The following is a 26,275-nucleotide window of genomic DNA, read 5'->3' as shown; positions in this document are numbered from 1 at the left end:
CCTCCAAAACCTCCCCCAAAGGCTAAAGCTCAAATTCTAAAACAGGGCCTAGAGGGATCATTTTCTTGCCTCTGCCTTCTTTCCCAAACTCATCTCCTACTGCTCCTGTGCAATGCAGATTCCTCACACTTTGAACTAGTCTCTTTTCTGTATATAACAAGGCTTCTTCCCACTTCTCTTTTCTTTTGGATGAAGACTTTCTCTGACCTTTTCCACACCAACCAATCATTTCCTCTTCCAGGTTGCTGCTGTACCTGGCACATTCTTCTCTTATGGTGCTTACCAAAGTATATTACAATTATTCCTTTATATGGAAAAGTCCATAAGACAGTGTATTCACTACACTGAATTCATAGACAGCATTAATGTTTGGTCTTTCATTAAACATTTATGGGGTACCTACTACCTGTAAGGTACTCTGGTAAACACTGGGGAACCAAAGGTGAAGAAGACAAGATATCTAACCTAGAGAAACTCAATGTCCAGAATAAAAGTTTAACAAAGAGTTATAACAAATGTCAGAAGTATTTTAAAAAGAGAGAGGGCTAAGTAAAAATGGTACCAAGCAGAGAATGATGAACTCTTCACTGGATGATCTTCACACAGATGACACAGATGAAGATTATGATCTTCAAGAATACATAAAGCTCACTATGCTAACAAGGATGGAAGAAGCATTCCATGCAAAAGGAACAGCATCTGCAAAGCGGTGGAGATGAGCCAAGGAACAGTGTAGTATAATCAGGCAAGAATAAAGAAGTATTTAGCATGATTAAGCAAAAAGTGCAGGGTAGGGAGTAGATTTAGCATATTTACACTATAAAGGTAGGCCATGGAGGTAAGATTTGTATTTTACCATGGAGGTGACAGAGCCATTGAAAGTTTTATAAGGGGGAATGCCAATAGGATATGTGTACCCTAGAACAGTCCCGCTCTCAGCCGTGTGTAAGAGAATGAAGAAAACCTGACCAGAAACAGAGGGATAGTATTATTTTAATAGTTTATTAAGAGGGATGCAGCTTTGGAAATCCCCCTCAAATAGGCTGAAGCAGAAGCCAAGGGAGGGGATAATACTGCTCAGGAAGCAAGGTAGAGGATGGGGCCAGATGAGAACTTTAGAGAAAGATAGCAACTAGATGTGGACAAAGATAGGAGTGAACAAATCAGACTGAAAAGAATGAACAGAGAGGTGGGTCAAAGGAAATCTAGGAGTGTGTTGTAGTAGAGACAGACAGCGGTCAACAGTATCAACTGTTACAAAAGAAAGATGCTATTAAGATAAAGACTAAAAACTATCCATTCCTTTTGAAAATTAGTTGTGGCTTCCCTTGTGGCTCAGATGGTAAAGAATCTGCCTGCAATGCAGGGGACCAGGGTTTGATCCCTGGGTTAGGAAGACCCTTGGAGAAGGAAATAGTAACCCACTGCAGTATCCTTACCTGGACAATTCCACGGACAGAGAAGCCTGAAGGGTTACAGTCCACACGGGTCTCAGGACTGAGCAACTAACACTTTCTAACACTTTGTTTCTTTGTGACTTTGTGACCTTACTGAAAGCATTTTCAGTGGAATCTGGGAAGTAGGGAATGGTGGAAATGCCTTACTTGCTGCAAGTTGAAGTCTGAGTGGGTAATAAGGATACTGAAAAGAAGAACAAATTAGGAAGAGTTAATAAAGGAGCAAAGGGTTAACACCTGATGGAGCAAGGCTTTTGAGAAGACAAGAAGAGAAAAGATCAGGAGAGGGAGACTGCTTGGTTTCAAGCTGCTGCTGCTAAGTCGCTTCAGTCGTGTCCGACTCTGTGCAACCCCATAGACAGCAGCCCACCAGACTCCCCTGTCCCTGGGATTTTCCAGGCAAGAACACTGGAGAGGGGTGCCACTGACACTCCTATTACTGTGACTGAAATAAATGAGACAAAAGTAAGCATATAAAAGTGTGGGGCTATGTGCTGAGACAGTTTAAGCCTTATTTATCTCTGCAATTCAGCCTCTGCCCTACCACAGTGCCTAACACATGCTGAGAATTAATAAATGTGTTAAGAGGAGGAGTTTGGGGAGGGGGGAAATACCCACAAAGGCTTGTTTTACAAATTATTTTCCTTATTAAACTATGTGAGGCTTGTTTTAGGGCCCCTGTATAAAGCACATAATTGGCAGAACAGGTAATAAAAATTTAGTTTTGTCAGGGCTCAACAAAACAAAGAGGCAGCTGTTAGTTGTGAGATATGTTTAGCCTGGCACAGAGGGCACTTAGATAGCTGTTTCTGTACCAAATCTTCCATAGTTTTGAATTTGTATCTCGTTCTGTTTCAGTTTTCATTCTTAATCTCATCTCTGTTCGTAACCCAATTTGACTGCTTTGTGCTGTTTATACTTAGTGGTCTGACCTTTGTGCCTGGATCATGGTACCTTAACTTTCAAACTCAGCTTAAAGACATTCATCTTTAAGAGGCAAGTTTAATCACTCTGATAAATTATTTTAAATTTATTTTACTGTGATATAATCTGTCTCCAAACCCAACCCAAGCTCCAAAATCTTATGATGACTTATAAGTTGAATATGGACTACAAACTTTTTGGTGGTTTTAAATTAGAATTTTAAATGAGAATTAGTTGACAGCATTTAAAAACTGAGGAATTTTATGTAAAAATCCAGAGTCCTGGCTTATCTTGAAAAATCTGGATGATTTGGTAACACTGGCCACATGTCCCTTCATGGTAACAATCGGCTGGAGCTAAATAGCACCAAGGTCCTCTTTCTAGTCCCCCACATTCCCCTTGCTCCTCCACTCCCAACCCACTATCTCCCCAACAATTAGCTAAGTATCAGTTTTCATTGATCATCTTATGTTCTATCCATTTGACTTACTTTATTAATTTTGTAGGCATCTGAATTTATAATCCTTGATAAAGTAAATAATATGAGGGCAGAGACCTTGTTTATCATGTATATCTTTGTATTCCCAGGGTCTACCTCAAAAAGTATTCAAAATTTGAATAAGCAAATTTGTATTCCAAAAGAATACTTTTACTATTAAAGTCTAACTGGAAGGAAAAGCAGATGAATATAAATAATTGTTAAAGATCAAATGAAAAAGATAAAAGTTTTGCGAACATGCATTTGGGGCTCAAAGTTAGGACTATGAAACCTTGAATACGGGGTCCTAGGGGAACAAAGTTAACCATTTCAAATAAAAAACAATTAACAAATTCATTTTAAATGTATATATCATATGTGTTATGACACTAACACATATGTGAGGTGATTGATTATATTTATATATATACATTTATATATAAAAGATGCTTGCTCCTTGGGAGAAAAGTTATGACCAACCTAGATAGCATATTAAAAAGCAGAGACATTACTTTGCCAACAAAGGTCCGTCTAGTCAAAGCTATGGTTTTTCCAGTAGTCGTATATGGATATGAGAATTGGACTATAAAGAAAGCTGAACACCAAAGAACTGATGCTTTTGAACTGTGATGTTAGAGGAGACTCTTGAGAGTCCCTTGGACAGCAAGGAGATCCAACCAGCCCATCCTAAAGGAGATCAGTCCTGAATGTTCACTGGAAGGACTGATGCTGAAACTGAAACTCCAATACTTTGGCCACCTGATGTGAAGAACTGATTCATTGGAAAAGACCCTGATGCTGGGAAAGATTGAAGGCAGGAGGAGGAGGGGACAAGAGAGGATAAGATGGTTGGATGGCATCACCGACTCTATGGACATGAGTTTGAATAAGCTCTGGGAGTTGGTGATGGACAGGGAAGCCTGGCGTGCTGCAGTCCATGGGGTGGCAAAGAGTCAGACATGACTGAGCAACTGAGCTGAACTATATTTAGATTTATAAAATTATTTAGATATATATTTAGAAATGTAATTTATGTATTTAGGTAATAAATGCATGTTCATTGTAGAAAACTATAAAATACAGAGAACTAAAAGAAAATCTCCAGGCATTCTACTACTTAGAGGTAACAATGGATAAGATTTTGATAAATGTTTGATAAACATTATATTTTGATAAACATTTTTTAATGACTACATACATGTGTGGTTTAGATTTATGTGTATGTATATATACGTATACATACACACACACATATATACAAACAATTATACTTGAAAATCAGCTAATTTCTGATCTCAGAAAAATTGATTGAATTCAGCAAGTTCTTACAGACTACTAAATGCAAGGCACTATTCCAATCACTTAATTTAAAGATGTGGGATCTTTTTTCATAGAAATAATCGAATTGCTTAAAAGAGTAGATGTTAAATGAGCTAGTCTGTGAGAACAGTTGAGGATAATTACTAGTGACCCTTGAGCAACACAGGCCCTCCAAGCAGTTGAAAGTCCTCCCATAACCTTACAGCTGGCCCTCCATTATTGCAGTTCTATATCTGTGAGTTAAACTGACTGTGGCTCGCATAGTACTGTAGTATATGTTTACCTGCATATAAGTGGACCACAGACAGCAGTCCAAACCCAGGTTGTTCATTTGTATTGCATTATGGGTCACTTGTATTATGAGAGGAAATATGGCAGAATGGAAAGACAGGACTCAAATTCAGGCTTAGCTTTAAGCAACTGCATGACCTTGGATAAAACTCTTGCCTCATTTATGACACTGAAATAATAATAATATTTACATTAGAATCCTTATGAGAATGAAATGAGATTATGGCTTAGAATGTTTGACACATGATACCTCAATAGTTGTGTTTATTATCACTATAGTGATATTGATTTTATTAATATACTATCTTAGCAGTAACTTAAATGGTTGTATCAATTAGTCAGAAATGAAGGTTAAGAATTTCAATGAATGCAACTGAATAACAAAAGTTCCCAAACAATTCAATTAAAAATTAGGCAAAAGACCTGAATAGACACTTTTCCAAAGGCATACAGATGCCCAACAGGTACATGAAAAGGTGTTCAATGTCACTAATCATCAGGGAAAATGCAAATCAAAACACAATGAAATATCACCTCACAACTATTAGAATGGCTTTTATCAAAAACAAGAGATACAGGGATGTGGAGGGATGCGGCAAAGACAAAACCCTCTTACACTGTTGGTGGGAATGGAAATTGGTGTAGCTACTAGCTACTATTCCAAGAGTCATGTACAGATGTGAGAGTTGGACCACAAAGAAGGCCGAGAACCAAAGAATTGATGTTTATGAATTGTGGTGCTGGAGAAGACTCTTGAGAGTCCTTTGAAGTGCAAGGAGATCAAACAAGTCAATCTTAAAGGAAATCAATCCTGAGTATTCACTGGAAGGACTGATGCTGAAGCAAAACTCCAATATTTTGGCCACCTGATATGAACAGCTGACTCACTGGAAAAGACCCTGATGCTGGGAAAGACTGAAGGCAAAAGAAGAGGGCGGCAGAGGACGATATGGTTAGACAGCATCACTGACTCAATGGATTTGAATCTGAGCAGACTCCAGGAGATTATGAAGGACAGGGAAGCCTGGCGTGCTGCAGTCTGTGGAGTCACAGAGAGTTGGACATGACTTAGTGACTGAAAAACAACTACGGAAAACAGTAATGGAGGTTACTAAAAAATTAAATATAGAACTGCAATATAATCCAGCATGCCACTTCCGGAAATATATTCAAAGGAAATGAAGTCAGTAACTAAGAGATATCTCAGCTCCCATGTTCATGGCAGCATTTTTCACAATGGCCAAGAAATGGAAACAAGCTAAGTGTTCACCAACAGAAGAACAGCTAAGACACACAGAGTTGGCCCTTAAAGAATCCTAGGGTTGGGGATGTCCACCCTTCATGCAGCTGAAAATATGGATATAGTTTTATAGACTGCTTTCTGTGTCTGTGGTTCCACATCCACAGACCCAACCAACTGTAGATCTAACCTATTGTGGATCATGTAGTACTATAGTGTGTATTTATTTAAAAAACATCCATATCTAAGTGAACCCAAGCAGTTCAAACTCGTGTCAATGGTGAACTGTATATAAAATGGAATGTTATTCAGCCACGACAAAGATGAAATCTTGCTATTTGCAACACATGGATGGACCTAGAGAATATTTATGCTAAGTGAATAAGCCAGACAGAGAAAGATAAATACTAGAGAACTCACTTATAAGTAGAACCTGAAAAAAAATTCAAACTCATAGAAACAGAGAGTAGAGTAGTGATTACCAGAGCGTAGAGAGTAGGGAAACAAGGAGATCTGGTCAAAGGGTACAATTTATAAGATGAATAAGTTCAGTTGTAAGATTAATAATTTCTGGGGATCTAATATACAGCATGATGACTATAGTTAACAATACCCTGTTGTACACTTTAAAGTTGCTAAGACAGTAAATCTTAAGCATTCTCACCACACACACACACACACAGACACGTAACTATGTGAGGTAGTGAATGTGTTAATTAACATGACAGAGGTAATCATTTCACAGTGTATATGTATATCAAATCATCATGTTGTATACTTTAAATATATACAATTTTATATGTCAAATATACCCCAGTAAAGTTGGTGGGGGAGAAAAGAATTCAACTGACTGAAGAAGTGAGTGAAGTTTCTCACCTCTAAGTTATCTATCTCACAAAACTGGGGAACTTTAAAAAGTGGAATATAAAATCTGCTTAGTTGGGACTTTTACTAGTACTTTTATAAACTAGGAGATGAAGAAAGAAATAGGTAAAAATACCTGAATAACTTGGTTCAAGTTCTTGTTTGGAGAACTTTTGCAGAGCAAAATAACCCAATAATTTAAATTGTTAGATGTATTTCAGAAGGCAATCACTTTATATGAACTTATAGAATAGTATTTATTATAGTATAGTTACTTTTAGATTTCTTTCTACTTTTGTCTTACCATTAACACAAAGGTAAGGGATGTATCTTAAGCATCTATAGCTCACATTCAATAACTTTTTATTGATTAAAGAAGAAATGAAGAGATTAAAACTCCTATAGTTTTAATTCCAAGAGAAATTAAAAAGGGGAACTAACCTAGGCCTTTGCCTGGTTATCAAAATAGTAACACCTTAATTACGTAAGCAGATTCTTCATAACGATTCCAGGTCCTGACTCATAAGGATTAAGAAGTCTGGGTTAAGGATACAGGAGGCAAAGTTTAAATGTGAGTGTGTTTAGTAGTGTATCTGTCTGCATGCCTCAATAAATTCAGAAGTATATAGAAAAGCTTTTAAATTATTAATTTTTATTATCTCCTCAAACCCTCTAATGGAACAGATAGAGAATAAGTTCTGAAAAGAGCAGAACAGGATGGCCACTAATAACAGAAACATTTCCCAAATACCCTCAGAAAGGTGAAAAAGTAGAGGGCAAAGAGTTTAACCTACCTCTCTCTTTGCAAAGGACAAAAAGGAATTCAGCAGCAATTTGCTTGACTCCCAGGTCAACATGTGTCATGAGGCGCACCAGCTTATTTCTCACAGTTGAGCCAACTTCAGGTCGATTGGTCACATCCCTCAATGGTGGTAAAACCTAATGGCACAAATGCAAAACCATCATCAACCATTTAAGTGCTAAATTAAGTAAGAGTGGTACTATCCAACTAGTCTTTCTTATAATGTCTACCAAGCTTAGTTTTATAAGAGTAGAACAAACATTAAAAAAAAAAGTTTTCCAAATAAAATAAAACTAAACAACACCACCAACTCAATGGACATGAGTTTGAGTAAACTCCAGGGGTTGGTGATGGACAGGGAGCCTGGCGTGCTGTAGTCCATGGAGTCACAAAGAGTCGGACACAACTGAGCGACTGAACTGAACTGAAACAACAACAAAAACAACCTCATATAATTTCATTTCATGTCTGCAATGAAATTTCATCTGAAGAGAAACAGCTCTTCACTGACCACCATGATATATTCAAATCCATTCTTGGGTGTTTACTCATCTCAGTACCTTGGAATGCCCCAGCTGCCTCTACCAAAATCCATTTTAAAGTCTGGGTCAAATTTCTCTTTCTCCCTCAGAGACTTCTTTAATACCCTTACTGATTGATTTTTTTCCTTCTTTTAGTTCCTGCAACATTTTCATTAGTTATTAAACAAACAAACAAAAAACCCAAAAAACCCCTGTACATATGTTTTCTAGTTGTTTTCTTTATAATAAAATGGTTATTAGTATTGAGTACTTCCTATGTGCTGCTGCTGCTAAGTCATTTCAGTCATGTCCAACTCTGTGTGACTCCATAGACAGCAGCCCACCAGGCTCCCCCGTCCCTGGGATTCTCCAGGCAAGAACACTGGAGTGGGTTGCCATTTCCTTCTCCAATGCATGAAAGTGAAAAATGAAAGTGAAGTTGCTCAGTCGTGTCCGATCCTCGGCGACCCCAAGGACTGCAGCCTACCAGGCTGCTCTGTCCATGGGATTTTCCAGGCAGGAGTACTGTAATAGATGATATACATACCTTCTCTATGATCAACCCTCACAGTCACCACACAAGGGAAGTGGTATCAACACTGTCATTCCTATTTTATAGACTGGTCCCTAGAGGAGTTACAAAACTTGCTTGGTTTGTCTGTTTGATAACTCACTCACTCACCTAGACCTTTCCTCTTTTGGTTCTCCTATTATCTTACTGCTTGTTTCATCTTAGCCTCTAGGCCAATTCTCTTTTATTCTCTTGTTCTTTAAAAAAATATTTTTGACTGTGCTGGGTCTTAGTTGTGGCACATGGAATCTTTAGTTGTGGCATGCTGGATATTTAGTGGGAGCATGTGGGATCTAGTTCCCTGATCAGGGATCAAACCTGGGCTCCCTGTATTGGTAGCATGGAGTCTTAGCCACTGGACTGCCACGGAAATCCCTTTCCTCTTGTATTTTAACTGTTGGAATATTCAAGGGTTGAGTTCTTGGGCAACATTTCTTTACTATTTTCACTTTCTACTGGTGATCTCATACAGTTTTATGGATTTATATGGTCTCTATTTACTGCTAACTCCCTAAAGTATATCTCTATCTTGATTTCTTCCATGACCCCCAGACTTTAAAAGCTTCTCAAATTTAGAATGTCCTGAACAGATATTGAAGCTCCCAACAAAGTTGTTTCTTCTACAGTTTTCCATCTCATTAAGCGGCAAGTCTATTCTTTCAACCTGGGCTTCCCAGGTGGTGCTATTGGTAAAGAACCACCTGCCAATGCAGGAGACATAAGAGAATCAGGTTCAATCCCTGGGTTGAAAAGATTCCCTGTAGAAGTGCATAGCAACCCGCTCCAGTATTCTTTCCTGGAGAATCCCACGGACAGAGAAGCCTGGCAGGCTGCAGTCCACAGGGTCGCAAAGACTTGGACATGACTGAAGCGACTCAGCACTCTTCCAACTGTTTACTGCAAACAGCCTTAATTCCTCTCTTTCACATCCCATATCCAGTCCATCAGCAAATTATTTTGGCTCTACCTTTGCGTTATATCCACAACTCGACCACTTCTCACTACCTCCTCTAGTATTACTAAATTCAAGGTACCAATATTTTTCACCTGAACTGTCCCACAGTCTCCTAAGTCATCCCTGCTTCCATTCTGGTCCTTCTATGATCTATTCTCTACAGAGCAGTTAGGATGATCCTTTGAAAGTCAGATCATGTCATTCCTCTTCTCAAAGTCCTCCAGTTCCCATGGCCTCTCATCTCATGCATAATAAAAGTCGAGATCTTTCCAGATTCCTTGGGTTTCACATAATGTGTCTTACTGCTACTTTTCTGACAACTTCTTGCTCACATTTCTATACTTTCACAGATGGAACTCCTTAAACTAACTGACTACTTTCTTGCCTCATGGTCTTTGCATTTGCTGCTCTCTCTGCCCAGAAACCCTTTTTCTAGAAACTGGCTTGGCTCATTCCCTTACTTTCTTCAGGTCTCTGTTCAAATATCATTTACAGGAAGACAATCCTTGATCACCCTAAGGAATTCACCTTCAGCATTATCTTTTCTCATCCCTTGCTCCTGGTTTAGTCTTCCTCACAGCACTTATCACCACCTGACACAGTATACATTTCTTAACTGTCCACCTTCTTCCATAAGAGTCTGGGGGCAGGGATTTCTTTCTGTTTTGTTTATCACTCTCAGTGCCTGGCACATTACAGGTTTCGATAAATATTTGCTATTTGAAGGAAGAATGAATTAATTCAAGTAACTTTTTAAAAGTGCCTTCTATAGGCAAGGCACTAGGCTAGGAAATGGAGACAGACACAAAGTCAAGTTATAATTTACTATGCCAGACTCTTTATGTGCATATTATTTTTGTTTAATCCATTCAGCTGATTTCCTTCCTTCCTTCTTTATCTCTTTCTATACTGAGTGCCTACCATGTATCAGGTGGTGTAAAAAAAAAAAACAAACCAGAAATGAAATCTCAGAAAACTGAATAATCTACCCAAGTGTTTATAGAATCCATATTTCAATATCTCTGGCAGGACAGAGCAGATTGCTATTTGTGCCCTGTAAGCATAAAATAATTACACAATAAATTCTTATTATTTGATTCAGCTAACCCTACTGAGTTTATCTCCCATTTCTAGAGAAATGAGACATGAAACAAGTGATTTCATGTGGTATGTACCTACAGTTCCAGAGCACAGTATCTATTAATAAAGATTATCAAACAAAAATTTTATTAGCTATGTTTTCGGTTCCTTAAAACAAGTTTTTAAAGCGAAATTTTGTAGTTTTTAAAAACTGCATAAGTCTGGATCACCTCTGGCGGTGGTAGTGGTTTAGTTGCTAAGTCGTGTCTGACTCTTGCGACTGCATGGACTGTAGCCCGCCAGGCTCCTCTGTCCATGGGATTCTCCAGGCAAGAATACTGGAGTGGGTTGCCATTTCCTTCTCCAATGGATCATTTTTCTCCAAAATTTTTATTTTCCCCCAAATACTACCTTTCATTAAATTTTTTCTTTTGAGAGATCTCGTCCACTTCATTTTCAAACCCATGGAATCTTCATCTCTTCTATATGCCTCTCCAGACTAATCCAACCTGAATCAGTAATTTCTACCATCTGTTCTCTTTCTACCTGCCCAAATACTGAATATTCAAGACCAATTTACTTTGGGTATGCACAAGGTAGACTTAAGCAGGTATTAACCACTGGGCACAATAACTAATTAGCCATGGTTCCATTTACACTGTTACCAAAACTAATCATCTGTTACTTGAGGTTCTGCCCTTCTTGATCATCATAGTCTAGAGCGCATCTTCCTCAGAAGGAAAGTTGATTTTTGTATTGTGCCATTTATCCTTCTTTAGTCAACTTTTTACTTGTTATGTCTCCTTTGTACTGCAGTATTTCTTTGAGGACAAGGAGTGGGTCTCACAGTCTTTTGTACCTATATAATGTATAGACTAAGGCCTTCATATAAAGAATCTGTTTAACAAACAGGATATATTTGGGGTATCCTGCTTAGAGATGGCAAAATCTAAACAGTTTAGTAGAATGTGGCTCTCCTATGTGAAAAGCTAAAATATAGGACACAAAGAATTTTCATATATTATTCTTCACTAAGTCTTTCTAGTCAGAATAGCTGTCTTAAAATAATCAAACTTGGAAATGACTTTAATTCAGTTATCTAATTTATTTTGCTTAAATGATTATTCATGTTTGATGGTACCTAGTCCTCTAATGGACTATAAATTCTTCAAAGATATGAGTCCCTACTTTCTAATCTCTCCTTATCAGCAATATCTATTAATATGATCTACACAGAGCAAAGTGCTTATTAAATCTTGACCATAAACATACAGAGAAAAATGAACCTAGTTCATTTATTAAGAGAAATTCTACCTGACAATAAACAATGGGGTGAATGGTGGTGCCATGTATTGAATGAGGAAAGAAGGAGAAGATAGAAGGACGGAGGATAGCAAGTCAGGAGATTAGTTTGGGATATGTTAAACTTAAGTTACCTACTACCCATCTAAGGGGAGGAGATGGGTAGGCATACATTATATAAGTCTGGAGAGCTTAGGGGACAAATAAGGCTAGAGCTAGAAATTTGGGAGCCATTGGCGAATAGATTTTCAAAACCAAGATTGTTAAATGAGATCAGCAAGAGAGCAGACATAGGGACAAAGATAACATTGTCTTGGGGAACTCAGAACACTGCAAAGAAGAGGTTCCCTGTGTGTCCAAGAAACCAAGTGAAGAAATTACTTCAAAAACGAGATAATACTTAATTATATCAAAATGGTATTGGGGAATAAAAAAAAGATTTGAGAACTATTAGATCTGGCAATATTGGGTTGATAACTTTTGATAAACACCTCTGTAGTGGGGTGGAAAGCATGAAAACCTAATTTCAGTGGGTTCACATGAGAATCAAAATGAGTGAAAAGGAGAGAGAAGGTGAGCACAGAAAACTCTCCTGAGGAACACTCCATGAAGAAGAGCAGAGAAACGGGGAGGCAGCTTGAGAAGTGGGATTAAGGGAAGGTTCTTCTGCCTTTAAGATGGGAGATGTGTTTGGGTGCAGGCAAAAATGATCCAATACATTAAAAAAAAAAAAAAGGGTGAGAAGAAAGAGAATAAATGTAGGAGCAAAGTTCTTGAGGTGAGAGGGAAAGGGTTCCAGGATATGAGCACAGAGGCTGGCCACAGAAGGAAGCAGAGACAGTTAATCCCCTATGACAGAGGGGAGACAAAGGATATGGTGGTATAGACAGATGCAGACAGACAGCAGGTAGGAAGATGATTTCTTACCATGAACTCTAACTACTACCATCATAACCTTCAGCATCAGTTCTCTTTTGGGATGGTCTCCTCACATCTAGTCACAGTCCTCTGGCCTATCTAGTAGCCAGATTATAAATGAGGTGACACCACTTCCCTTCTCAAATCCGTCCAATGCTTTCCCACGTCACTTAGAAGAAAATTGAAAGTCCTACACAACCTTACGTTGTTTGACTCTTGCTTACCTCTTGTACTTTATTCAGCACTCTCTCTCTGGCATGACATTGTCTAGCTTTTCTGCTTTTTCTTAAGCATACCAAAATATCCTCTCATCCAGAGACTCTGAACTCATTCTCTCTGGTACATTCCTCTTCCAGAATATTCCCAGAACTATTCTCAGAGAATATCCTCTTCCAGATATTTTCAAAGATCCTTTTCATACTTATCCAAGCTTCTGCTCAAATTTTCTCAGAGAGGCTTTTCCTTATTCCCTTAAGTTTTCCCTTCCTCTGTATCTTTCTTCAGAACACTTATCACTACTTGCCATTGTATCAAGATACTTGTTTACTTTTTAATCTCCCTACTATAAGGGAAACTCCACAAGGCAAAGACTTCATTTGTATTTCAAGGCTTAGAACACAGCACACAAATCTCAATAAACATTTGTTGAATAAATGAATGAATGACTTAAAAAATATATAGGGTCACTTATTTCTGGATTAGGAAGATTTCAAAGATTAACACTAACTTTTTTGAGTTTCTGACATTCTGAAAGGAAATAACTGAAAGAATTTGACTCATTGATTTTATGTTAAAAAATACATATAGAAAGATTAACTTTGAGATGAAATATACATTAAACAGTTACCTGATCTTTGAGAAATTTCCTGATGTTTCGATGGGCTCGGGAACATTCTGTTAACAAGCTGAGAACTGGAGTGAGACCCTCTCTATAGCTGCTTCCCTATAAAGAAAACCATACATGCTGCATTAGATTAGTTTCTATCAGTATTACTTTTCTTCATATAACTGAGTATATTAATACTCCTCTTTTTGAGGGGGAGATATTTTATGTAACCAAAGCTGTAAAAACTATTTTAAAAATTATTTTCTTAAAAATATTTCTATTTCATGAGTTATCATCATGCTTACTAATGCTCATTTGTATCCTTGATTTTTCCTACATTTTATAGGACTCTCACTGGCTCAGACAATGGGCTTAAAGGCAGCAAAGGTTTTCATGACCGACCCCAACTAACTTTCTGCCTTTTAATATAGTTACTTGACAAAGACAGTGATCAGAAAGGAGAAAACAAGCAGCTTACAGTGGCAATTTTCCTTTAAAGATGTCTTTTGGAAAATATTTATCATCAATTTTTCTTTGGGGGGGATAATTTTTACCTCTAGAACTTATAAAATATCTACACTAGAAAATTACTTTTTCCTTTGTTTTCAGGCACTAGTCACAATTTTGGTGTCACATCAACATACTTTTCAGCTTTAAACAAATAAATTCACTTGGTTTCAGCAATTTGTCATTTATGGTAAATAAAAAACTTTCCAGAGTATAAATAATTATTCAAGATATGAGCTATAAAAAATTTAGATTAAAAAAATCACATCCTGTGATGTTTGTATATGTGTACAATTACATTCTTTAGAAGCATCTTCTCCATTTTATCAGAATTACCTTGTCTATTCTCTTCTCCATAAAATTGAGTAAGACATGAATGGCTTCCATATTCATACCATTGTATACCATGGTATTGCTTTTCAAAACTGTTTCTTTCTCAGCTGTTTTATCACTGGGCAGTTCATCTAAAGTCGTTGCTTCTTGGGCCGTTTCTTCATGGGTTAATGGACAAATGAGAACGTCCAGACAAGAGACCGGAACATTGCTTAAAAGGTTGACTGCATTGCTGAAAAGCAATTTAAAAAGACAATATTTTAATTTGATTGAATAGTCCTTTAAAATGCAAACTTAGTAAGACTTTAAGGAGTCAATTAAAATTCTTCTTTTTCAAAATGAGGCTTTAATATTATTTGGCATTTACTGACTAAGAGACAAAAAATAAAAAGAATTGTTTCAAATACACACATGGCAAATTAGAAAGAACAGATGTTAAATGGACATACACAATCACATGATGTCATGTCACTTTCTGAAATGCTAAAATAGGAATTAGTGAGCTTTAACACTAGCTCTTTAATTTTATTATGATACAATACTAGTCTTGCAGTTTTTCCTTGGGGTTTTAAATCCTTTTGTGGATTCACTGGTGTTATATTATTCCTTAGATTACAACATAAAGCATTTGAGAAGCACTGTATATAAGCAGCTTATCACGGAGGCAACAGTATTAAAAACCAAATATTGCAGGATTAAGTTTTGTCCTTTCTAGATGTAGAAATACAATTTTTAGATCATCCCCTTTTTCGTAAGACATTTCCAGAAAATGGTAAACGGTGCTTTTTCTCCCTCTCTTATGCCCAGATTTCTTTAAAAGAGGCCAATATAGCTATTTCAAATCTTCATCCCCCTAGGCCTTTCTTGCTGTGTATTAATGAAATCACAAGCCTAGTATGTACACCAGTAGGGGGAACCCAAACCCTGTATTTTTTGGTATTTCCTAAAAATTTTGTTCTGCTTCTCAGTGTGTAAGAGATTAAAATGACATTAACAATTTAAAAATCAGAATGCTCTTACTTAATATATTTTCCTTCATGTATTATTTCATATTTTTTCATTTAAAAGGAGAGGTGGTGTTCTGTGCTAACTGGATCTTAAAAGCCTGTGCCTCAGAACTTCCTGATAAACAACAATGGAGAGACAGGCATTACATTTCCTAGTGACAGAGAAGCAGATCTAAAAATAACCACATCCTGACTAAAAATAAACTCTTGCAAATGCAATTTTAAAGTCTAACCACTTGGAAACCAAATTCAAGGCTTAATCTAACTGATGCAGTCTTAATTTAGGCCACAGTAGTTTCTTTTAATTTAGACTATAGTGACACCCTCAAAAATAAAAAATAAACAGCAACAAAATAGAAATAAAATACAAAATATTTTCTCTCCTCTATCCTGAAGTGTGGCTGCATTTCCCTAAGAATGAGTATTTCTTTTCTTTCTTTTTACATTATGGGAAATATAAAAAAAAATCAAAACCAAGAAGAAAAATAACTTAACAAGTCCTATGAATGAATGGTTCCTGGTAAAATACAAGTTATTTGGTTCTACCTACAAAGAACCTACTACAGCTGCTGCTGCTGCTATCACTGTTACTAGTATTAAACAAAGTCCCTTTTTGGTTATTTGTAAAAGATCACAATTGGCTGAAATACCACAGTTTTCCCTCAAACTTTCCTTTTAAAATTTTTGCAATTATCTGTAGATAATTATCTATAGATAAAAATATTGTGCTCCTAACTTAAGCATTTGGGAACTATTATTAGATATCATAGATTTACTGGGGGTAAAAGAAAAAAAATAGAACTCTTCTTAATTAATTCCTAAAACTGTAAAATCAATTTTGAAATGTTACCAGTATTTTTTCAACACAGAGGGCAATAGGCTGGAATCTAACACAGAGACCACACTGAAATATTTAAGGTGATGCATTACATTATAAAGTACTGCTTCCGTCTAAATTCATCTAAAATTAGCAGTTTCTAGGAATTTGGTAAATTTAAAAAATCAAATGTAGAGTTTGAGTTAACAAATATTTGGAGGTTTTAGACTTTTCAAGAAAAGGTTCCATTTTCTCGTTTCTTATTGAACAACTGGGTTACCAAACAACTACAAAATTAATTTTCTGGCTCACTGTGTCCGAGCTATTCTTTTTAAGTAAGGAAAGCCAGCTTTTTGAGTTCTGTCACTTCTCTGACAGTTTTATTTGTGGTAGAAGAGTGTATGAAATTCTCCAGCTACCAGGAAGTCAGTGACTATGCACAAATCTGCACAATGGTGTTTGCATTCCTACTCCAGGGGGTAGAAATACTGTGTATATTACTCTCCCCTTTTCAGCCTCCTAGAGATCATTAATCACTGGGACATGACATCCTCCCACTCAAGCTCCCAGCCCCCTCCTGATATGCAGATTCAAAAGCAAGGGCCTATTTAGAGCTCCTTAATGCTCTGATTAAAGTCTAGTTAGTTGTGGGAGAAGGAAGGCAATCTGAAATCCAGTCCTGTATCAATCGCTGGGCTAAACATAATTTAATACCAGATGACACTGAGGAGCATGATAACAGTATAAGCAGACCTACAGCTGTTAGCAAACTTTCCTGGTCAAATGTATCTTCTGTGTATTGGGAGCTCACATACATTTTTTCATGGCTGGAAAATCTACTTATATGAATCTCAAGATCTTCAAAAGATTTTCAGAGGTAAATACCTAAGTTTACCTTAATCTAACTCAGTTCAGTAATTATTAATTACTTATGCCAGGCATTTTTAGGCAGGTATTATGAAGAAAACAGAGGTAAATCCCTCCCCTTCTGGAGCTTATTTTCTAGCATGTAGAGATCAGTCAAAACAAGCTAACTGAGTAGAAGGCAATAAATGCTCTGAGAGTAAAATTCAAGAGGGTAAAGGGACATGTGCATGGTGGTTTAGCCACAAACTTCTTGGCAGTTCTTCACACCTGCCACTGCTCCTGCCCTTGGGCCTTTGCTTCTGTGCTATTTCCTGGACCGCTCTTTCCCCACACAGTCAAAGGGCTCACTCATTCCCTCCCTTCCTTTAAGTCTCTGCTGAAATACCATCTAGGTGAGGTCTGCCCAGATTACCCTATTCAAAACTACAACTCATCAACTTAGTTGGTGAGCCTTGGAGAACAAAGATCATACTCTCTTTTTCTTTGTCGCCTCTAGAGCTCAACATAGTGTCTAACACAGAGTAAGTACTCAGTTTATAAATATAAATCAAATGAAATGTTCCAATTTTCAAACATTTATCAAAAGTCTGCCATGTGTGAGACATTATGCTTATTTTTTAACATTTTATATTCATAATATGTGTATCAAATCAACACACTATACCCCTTAAATGTACATAATGTTATATGTCAATTATGACTCAGTAAAGCTGGGGGAAAAAGACATTATACTTAGCATTGTAATGAGGTGTCATTAGGTACTGAACTGTCCCCTTAAATATGTGAGATAAAATGAATTGGTCTAAACAAAGAACAACAAAAAAAGCAAGGAAGCAAGTACTTTTTAAATACACACTGGTACTTTTGGATACAAAAAAAGAAATCTTTGTAGATGCCAATGTGTTGAGTGAAAGAATTAGGGTGAGAAGCTGAAGGAAATTAAATCAGATCTGGTCCTTCTCTCTCCTTTCTTCTCTAGCATACAGGCCATCCCCATCTTCCCCCTTCTCTCCAAAATAAAACAAAACCACAACCACATCCACAAGCAACTCTTTTTTTTTTTTTTGGCTAAGTGTTTAGCATACGCTTACTGATTATGGACAAGAGGGCTGAAAATACTCTCAGGCAGATAGCAGAGATAGACAGAATTAGGGTGTCCTTTAATGGAGCCATAAAGGTGGATCATACCAACAATTTACTTTTTACCATAAATATAGACAGAAGGAAATGAAACAGAACATATAGATTTTAGAAAGTATATAAAATTCTGATTAGTGGTAATAAAGTTGATGTCAAGGTCAGTTGTCTTTTTCAGCTAACTCATTTTATCTCTATGTCCATGTCCTCCTGATTTCTCTAGGGGAAAAAAGAAAGGCACTGTCTTACAGAGACAACGTATCAGAAAAAGCTGCTGCTAAGCCATATTTTTACTCATTTGTCTCCTAGAGCACCTTAGCAGGTTCCTGACATGCCTGCCAAGCATCTGGCTTGATAAAATCTTAGATTAACAGAAAAGAGATTTCACTACACAATCACAATATATATAAAGAAACAGCTTTCTAAACAAAATATCAAAATTGAAGAAACTTTAAAGAAGAGATTTAGAACGAAATATTGGATCTCAAAGCCAATATGCTCATTATAATAACAGTAACAGAAGCAGCAGTGGCAATAGGGTTGTGGTGCTGGCAGGAGCAGCTTCTCCCCATTTTCTGAGAATTCACTCCATACCAGGGATGGATGGCTTTACTAATTGCTCTCATTTAATCACTATTACAATCCTTTGAGTTTGATGACAATGCATAACCATCCACCACACTATCTAGGTTTACTTATTTCCTTACATTTTTTCCTCTTAAAAAAAAAAGCAAAAACAAATTTACAAAATAAAGGTAAAAAATGGAATGAGGTGTTGAAACATGAAACATTCTGATTATCTTTAAAATGATGCTTTTAACCACACACATAAGTTTTCAGAGCCACTACAACTGGCCAGAATTTAGTAGATATTACAATTCTAATAAGGTTCTTAAAATAACCCTTTGAGGCTGGTACAGTTTTTCTGCATTTAAATAGATTAGCTTAGAGTACTACTGCTCTAATGATACTAATCACTTTAATTCTGATTAAAGGGACATGCAAGGCCAGTCCAGATAAACTGTCATGTCAGCAGCAACCTCAATCTCCCAGGAAAGCCTTTTAGAAATACATATAAATCTGTCTGTGGCCCTAGGGATATTCCTTTTTATTTACAGTAGAACTAACACATAATTTATCAGAGCAACTTATAAGATAAAAATAAATTTAAAGAAAAATATTTTTTAAATTTAAGAAAAATAAGTATTTAAAGCAAATATCAGAAATAAAATAAAGATATCAGATTACTTAAAAAAAATCTTTTCTTGTGAAAACCTCTATACAGTTTTGCTCTCTTTTGATGAATATTGGGTACTGTTTTAAAATATTAAATTCACTCTTCAGAGAAATTCTTAGCAATGTTTTTGTGACTAGTGTTAACAACTGCCATCAAAACACTTTCTTCTCATATCCTTGTATGAATGTCATTTAACTTGTGATATCAGATTTCCAAAATAAAGAAATTTATACCTGGGCTTATAAACCCATTTTCTTTTAGCTTTAATATCTAGGTTTCCAGTGTTTCTTGTTATGAAAAAATTAGTGAGATAAAAATGCTCAATAAAATCTTTTTTAAAGGATTTGAGCTACTGCAGTTAATCTGATTATTTTTAAAGACACAGTTCTAGATATTTAAAGGAACTTTTGATCTGTAGCTACAGAAAAAAGTATACTTTTTAATTGTGAAGAAAACAATTGTTTGAAGGCCTGCAGGGCAGAGTACATAAGGTAACCTACCAACAAACTGAGTACAATATCAAATGATAAACTGCCAATCATAACTAAAATAATATGGATATGACTGAAAAATAACAAGGGTATATTTTACACTCTGGCTGTATTTCTATACAGTTTTACTTAAGCTATATTTTGGATATACTGTATATTTTGGATATACGTATGTGCTGTATGTGCTGTATACACTGTAAATATAATGTATGTTTTGGATAATTTCTAAAGATAATTTCTACTATTAGAAGAACCCAGTTTTAAATTGTTTTTAAAGGAGATTTAATGCCAAAGTTTACAAATTTGAATTTATTTGAATTGTTTAAAATGCCATTTGTGTTCTTATAGAATAAAGCACCATAGACAATCTCATGTTAAAGTCAGAAGTGATGTTACTACTAATCTGACATAAAATAGAAAGTAAGAGAACTAGAAAAATGCATTAATACTTCTTCAGTTGTTCTCAGAGAATGATAACTTTTAACAGCAGTCCATAATAGCTCTCGTGGGCAAGTCACAAAACTTGAACTATTTTTTTATATATTGATGATACTTGAGACTGTGACCCAATTCTTATAATAAGTTTTTAAAATTTGATTAACATTGCTTAAGATATACTTTATGATAAACCCTCTTACAATGAAAATATAGTATTAGTTTAAGTGTAGTAATTAAAATCAGGGTTCAACCCCAAGCTCTTTCACTTATATGCAATCTCAGAGAAACTGCTTGATTTTTCTTTGACTCAGTTTCATCACGTATTGAAAGGGAAAAATAGTACCTACCTCATAAGATTGGTGTGATGATTAAGAGAGGTTAGTCTTTATAAAGCACTCAACATAATGCTACACACAGTATTCAATAACTATGTGATATTATTATTGTTGTTCTGGGTTTTACTGTTGAATGCAACAAATGCCAAATTCTCTTCTCTTGCTGAGGGGCTCAATATAACAAAGTCAAAGAAAACAGAATGAAAATTTCTCATCAGGGCACAGTAATGATTTTCAACCAACTGGCTACCTGATTTACTATAATATTTCCACTTTCTTGTGTTTATAACAATTAAAATCAAATGCATAAAAACAATAAGAACTGATTATGTCTTTCATTGAGATATCAATAGAGGCTACCTACCTGTGTAGCTCTTCTGTTTTGTCTTCAGTTGGACCTACGATTAGTAAACAATGACGAAGGACAGCTGCCATGACACGAAACTGATGAGACTCACTCTATGGCAAATAAAACAGAAGAAAAATTGGAGATTGAAAGAATGCCTTAGCAAAGAGTCTGGTACATTACCACATTCCTGGGAGTCATCCTATGGCATATCAGACCCCCAAAACACTTATTCTCATGCGTACATAATAGACACTAGGATGTTCCAGGAACAATTCCAAGGTAACACTAAGTGAACAGTCATCTCATATGAACAGCTACAGCTACTGCCAGAAATGGCTGAAACCAGAAATTGTTGATCTGGCCTCTCCCTTATGATGTGTTAGTCAAAGAAAAACATGATCAGATCCATATATTGCCTACTCTGTTTTACCTGATGACAAGATTCAGTGCAACTAGGGATCTTTTCCATTTCCACAAAGTCTAGATTCTTTTGTTGGATAATATACTGTTCCAGTTTACAAGTCAGTGTAAAAATTCAAACACATATAATACTATCCGATATTTCAGAAGTAGGTTGTGGGTTCTCAGTAAAAATATCTTATCTCTTAAGTTTCAAAGACAATGGATTGAAATCTACTAATCTATCTACTTCATTTTAATGAATCTTCTTAATCTCCTAGTTCCTCCCAATCTTGCTCCTAGGCTCTCCAAAGTGACAAGCAAGTGATGAAAAACAAGCAATCTGAGTTTAATCTCCTATTTTCCTAATGTTTACTCATTGGTAGTGGTATTTGGTGGCTGAGATGGTAAAGTGTCTGCCTACAATGCAGGAGACCTGGGTTCAATCCCTGGGTTGGGAAGATCTCCTGGAGAAGGAAATGGCAACCCACTCCAGTATTCTTGCCTGGAAAATCCCATGGACGAAGGAGCCTGGTAGTCTACAGTCCATGGGGTCGCAAAGAGTGGGTCACAACTGAGTGACTTCACTTTCACTTTCAGTGGTGTTAAAGACATGTAGACAGTCAGATAGCTCAGTTGGTAAAGAATCTGCCTGAAATGCAGGAGACCTCGGTTTGATTCCTGGGTAAGGAAGATCACTAGAGAAGGAATAGGCTACCCACTCCAGTATTCTTGGGCTTCCCTTGTGGCTCAGCTGGTAAAGAATCTGCCTGCAATGCGGGAGACCTGGGTTCAATCCCTGGGTTGGGAAGATCCCCTGAAGAAAGGAAAGGCTACCCACTCCAGTATTCTGGCCTAGAGAATTCCATGGACCATATAGTCCATGGGGTTGCAAAGAGTCAGACACGACTGAGCAACTTTCACTTGTCAGAGGCAAGGCAAATAATAGGAAATAAGCTAAGCTCTGAATAATCATTTGGTTTACCTCTTTATTTTTAGTGAGATCTTGGGCCACTACAATTTTTTTAACCATCTGCATCAAGGTCGTACCTTTCTTATTCCAGATTTTTAGTAATTAAGAAGACATGTGAAATTAGTGATAATTATCTACTATAATCAGATCCTAGATACGGAAAATCCCATGGACCGCAGCCTACAAGGCTCCTTGGTCCATGGGGTCACGAAGAGTCGGACACGACTGAGCGACTTTCCTTTCACTTTTCACTTTCATGCACTGGAGAAGGAAATGGCAACCCACTCCAGTGTTCTTGCCTGGAGAATCCCAGGGATGGGGGAGCCTGGTGGGCTGCCGTCTATGGGGTCACACAGAGTCGGACATGACTGAAGTGACTTAGCAGCAGATATGTTACATTTTAGGAAGTTTCCAATTACTTCAAAAGCTATTAAAAGCTTTAAAGTTTTGTTTGTGTATATATATATAATTGATTCCAAGTCTATGTAAAGTGAAATATGGTCACTATACATATCTGGACTGATGCTGAAGTTGAAGCTCCAATACTTTGGCCACCTGATGTGAAGAGCCGACTTAATGGAAAAGACCCTGTTTCTGGGAATGCTTGAAGGCAGAAGGAGAAGAGGGTGACAGAGGATGAGATGGTTGGGATGGCAGCACTGATTCAATGGACATACTCCGGGAGATGATGAGGGACAGGGAAGCCTGGCACGCTGCAGTCCATGGGGTTGTGAAGAGCTGGACACGACTTAATGACTGAACAACATCTTATATCCCTATATACAACTTAGCACATCTAGAAAGATGTCTTTTATAAAATCTAACAAAAAACAGCACAGTTGCATTACTCATAATGTAATATTTTGAATATCTCAATATTTCAAATATTTCATATTTCAATATTTTCAAATAACACTGCTGCTTGCTGCTGCTGCTAAGTCGCTTCAGTCGTGTCCAACTCTGTGCGACCCCATAGAGGGCAGCCCACCAGGCTCCCCCGTCCCTGGGATTCTCCAGGCAAGAACACTGGAGTGGAAATAACATTACCACGTGCTAATTTGGAAAAGATGAAGGTCTCAATGGCATGAGAGAAAAAGCATTGCACTTAGAGTCAAGAGTATAGGTTGTGACTTTAGGCAAGTCATATAGCTTCTCTGAGCCAAAGTTTCCTCTATGCAGCTCCACAAACATGAGACTGCTGGGGTTACAAAAGGATTAAAGAAGCTGACATACATGAAAATGCTTAGTACTTTCAATGAAACATTTGAGAGTGAGGGGGAAGGATGAGGTAGGAAGAAATCAAAAGGGAAGACTGATAGAGCTGAAATGAGTGATAAGGAAATTATTGTGTGCTGGGGAGGGGGACAAGTGGAATGCTAGAAATGCTAAGGGTTTGGAATGAATGCTGTTCTACTTGCCATCCATCTTCAAATGCCTGAATCAAAATTCTCTAATATGCAAATTACTTTTACATACATCACATTACATGAAGCACACTGAAATGCACGTGAAATTCATCTATTACTTAAATCTTGGGCTTCCCTGGTGGCTCAGATAATAAAGAATCCGCCTGCAATGCAGGAGACCTGAGTTTGATCCCTAAGTTGGGAAGATCCCCTGGAGGAGGGCATGGCAACCCACTCCAGTATTCTTGCCTGGAGAATCCCCATGAACAGAGGAGCCTGGTGGGCTATAGTCCATGGGGTTGCAAAGAGTCGGACACGACTGAGCAACTAACCACAGCAGTTAACTCTTAAAAAGATCATATTTTCTTTGGTTTGGATAATTAACTAGGAATACACTTCCTTTAACACTAGATTTTTCTTTATTTTAAATATCACATCATTCTCTTCTCATGCTGATGTTGACAAGCCTCTTGCAAAACTCCATGCTGGTCTTTCCACTAGTCTTTTCACTTCTGCAGCTGCAAGTGAAAATCCTACTTCTTTCCATCCCTTCTCCTCCTGTCCCAATCTTTGTGACACCAATTCCCAGGTTGTACCTTATGTCTGCATATCCTCTTTTACTGTAAATACACTAAATTCTATTTCTTTACTCAAAATAACTACTGAAGTCCCTAGAGTTTTTGCCTTGGTTATCGCTGATTACTTTTCATCCTCCAGGTCTCAGAGAAGCCCCTTCTTGGAGCTTCAATTCCTTCTTTTATTATTCTCTTTCACTGTATCTTGTTATGATTTCTTTCAGGGAATCATAATCTGTAATTTCACATTTGTTTATATACTTACATAGGCATTGTTTTCTCCATTCATCTATTACCTTCACAGGTTTAGAAGGCATATGTTTAATAAATGTTCAATAATTTTAATGTAAATAAAACATTAAAAAGTGCTCAAATCCTAAGTGTACGGCTAGATAAACTTTCACAAAATGAGCACGTCCATACAACCAGCATGAAAACAAAGCAATGCCAGGACTGAGAACCTCAGAACTGCCCTCATGACCTCTTCAAATGATAGATCTCTAGCTCTTCAATTATAATTCTAACAAATAACATCATAGGTGAGTGATTTTTGTTGTCATGAATTTTATATGAAGGGAATCGTAAAATAAAGACCTTTCTGCCTCTGCTTGTGGGATTCATCCACTTTGCTCTGTGCAGTTGTCGTCTGTTGATTTTCGTTACTTGAGATTAGTTATTTGAAGTGCTGGTCTGCACTGTTTGCCACTGATCTGCAATGCCATGAGTACAGAAGGTACACTTGAACATTTAGAAGCTTTTCTAGCAGTCTGACGTTGTTGTGTAATACTGTATTACAAGAGTTCCATTCTGACATCTAGGGAAAACAATCTGTTTCCTCATAGCTAGGTTAGGAAGTCACTGCTGAATGTATTATAATTCACATAGCCATCCTACTCTTGCTGGACACGTGGGCTATACTGAAGAGTGCTGCTATGAACATGTACATACTTTCTTACATGCCATTTGGTACTCTGGGTCATATACATAAGACACACTTTAGGAGGTTCCACAAAACAGTGTTTCAAAGTGTTTATACCAGCTTACACGTCTATCAGTGTGTTCTACAGCTGTGCCAACACTTGGTATTGTCAGCCTTTTAAATTTGCCATACAGAGGTTTTATTATGCATTTTCCCAATGACCGATAATGTTGAACACATTTTTTTCTTATGTCTGTAAGTCATTTGTATAGCTCTTTTATGAGGTGCCTGTTCAAGCCTTTCGCATGTTTTCCCATTGGGTTGATTGATATTCTTTGTAGAACTTCTTTAAAGCATTCTAGGTAGAGTACCTATTGCATATATGTATTACAAATAGAATTTCCCATTTGGTAGCTTGGTTTTTTTACCTTCTTCTCTTGACGAACTCATTTTAATGAAAGCAAATTTGTCAATTTTTCCTTTATGGCTTGATCTTTATTTTGTACTGTTTTAAAAATCTTTCGTATTTAAGAAATGCTTGATTATTTAAAATAGAGTCATGAAGATAATCTTCTGCTTTCTTCCAAAAGCTTTTATTACTTTACCTTTTACATTTTAAAATCTCTTACCCATCACAAATTTTTTCTGTATGGTATAAGGTAGAGATTTAAATTTATTTATGTACTTTTGGCTGTGCTGCGTCTTTGTTGCTACATGCAGGCTTTTGCTAGTTACAACGAGCAGGGGCTCCTCTCTAGTTGTGGTGTGTGGGCGTCTCATTGCAGAGGCTTCTCTTGTTGCGAGCATGGCCTCTAGGCATAACACAGGCTCAACAGTTGTGGCTTGTTGGCTCCAGAGTGTGGGATCAGGAGTCGGGGCCCATGGCTTAGTTGCCCTGTGGCACGTGGAATCTTGCTAGGCCAGGGATCAAACCTG

At 37.0% G+C, this 26,275-nt stretch overlaps 1 protein-coding gene across 5 annotated transcripts in view; it reads right to left on the bottom strand.

The window, feature by feature from the left end:
- The window catches only part of RIC8B (RIC8 guanine nucleotide exchange factor B), a 104,337-nt gene that overhangs the window by 32,836 nt on the left and 45,226 nt on the right, over positions 1-26,275 (bottom strand). For all 5 annotated transcript variants that reach the window (XR_001918082.1, XR_001918083.1, XM_018048213.1 and 2 more), the window contains exons 4-7: positions 21,083-21,177; positions 14,393-14,621; positions 13,571-13,666; positions 7,369-7,513 (exon numbers count right to left, since the gene is read on the bottom strand). Coding sequence is in view for 3 of the 5 variants with exons in the window: in XM_018048213.1 (XP_017903702.1) it covers positions 7,369-7,513; positions 13,571-13,666; positions 14,393-14,621; positions 21,083-21,177 (565 nt within the window). In the remaining 2 variants the exon portion in view is untranslated. The remainder of the gene's footprint in view (positions 1-7,368; positions 7,514-13,570; positions 13,667-14,392; positions 14,622-21,082; positions 21,178-26,275) is intronic.

The sequence above is a fragment of the Capra hircus genome, chromosome 5 (assembly GCF_001704415.2).
Source record: "Capra hircus breed San Clemente chromosome 5, ASM170441v1, whole genome shotgun sequence".
Lineage (NCBI taxonomy): Eukaryota > Metazoa > Chordata > Mammalia > Artiodactyla > Bovidae > Capra > Capra hircus.
This window is presented reverse-complemented; position numbering and strand designations above follow the sequence as displayed.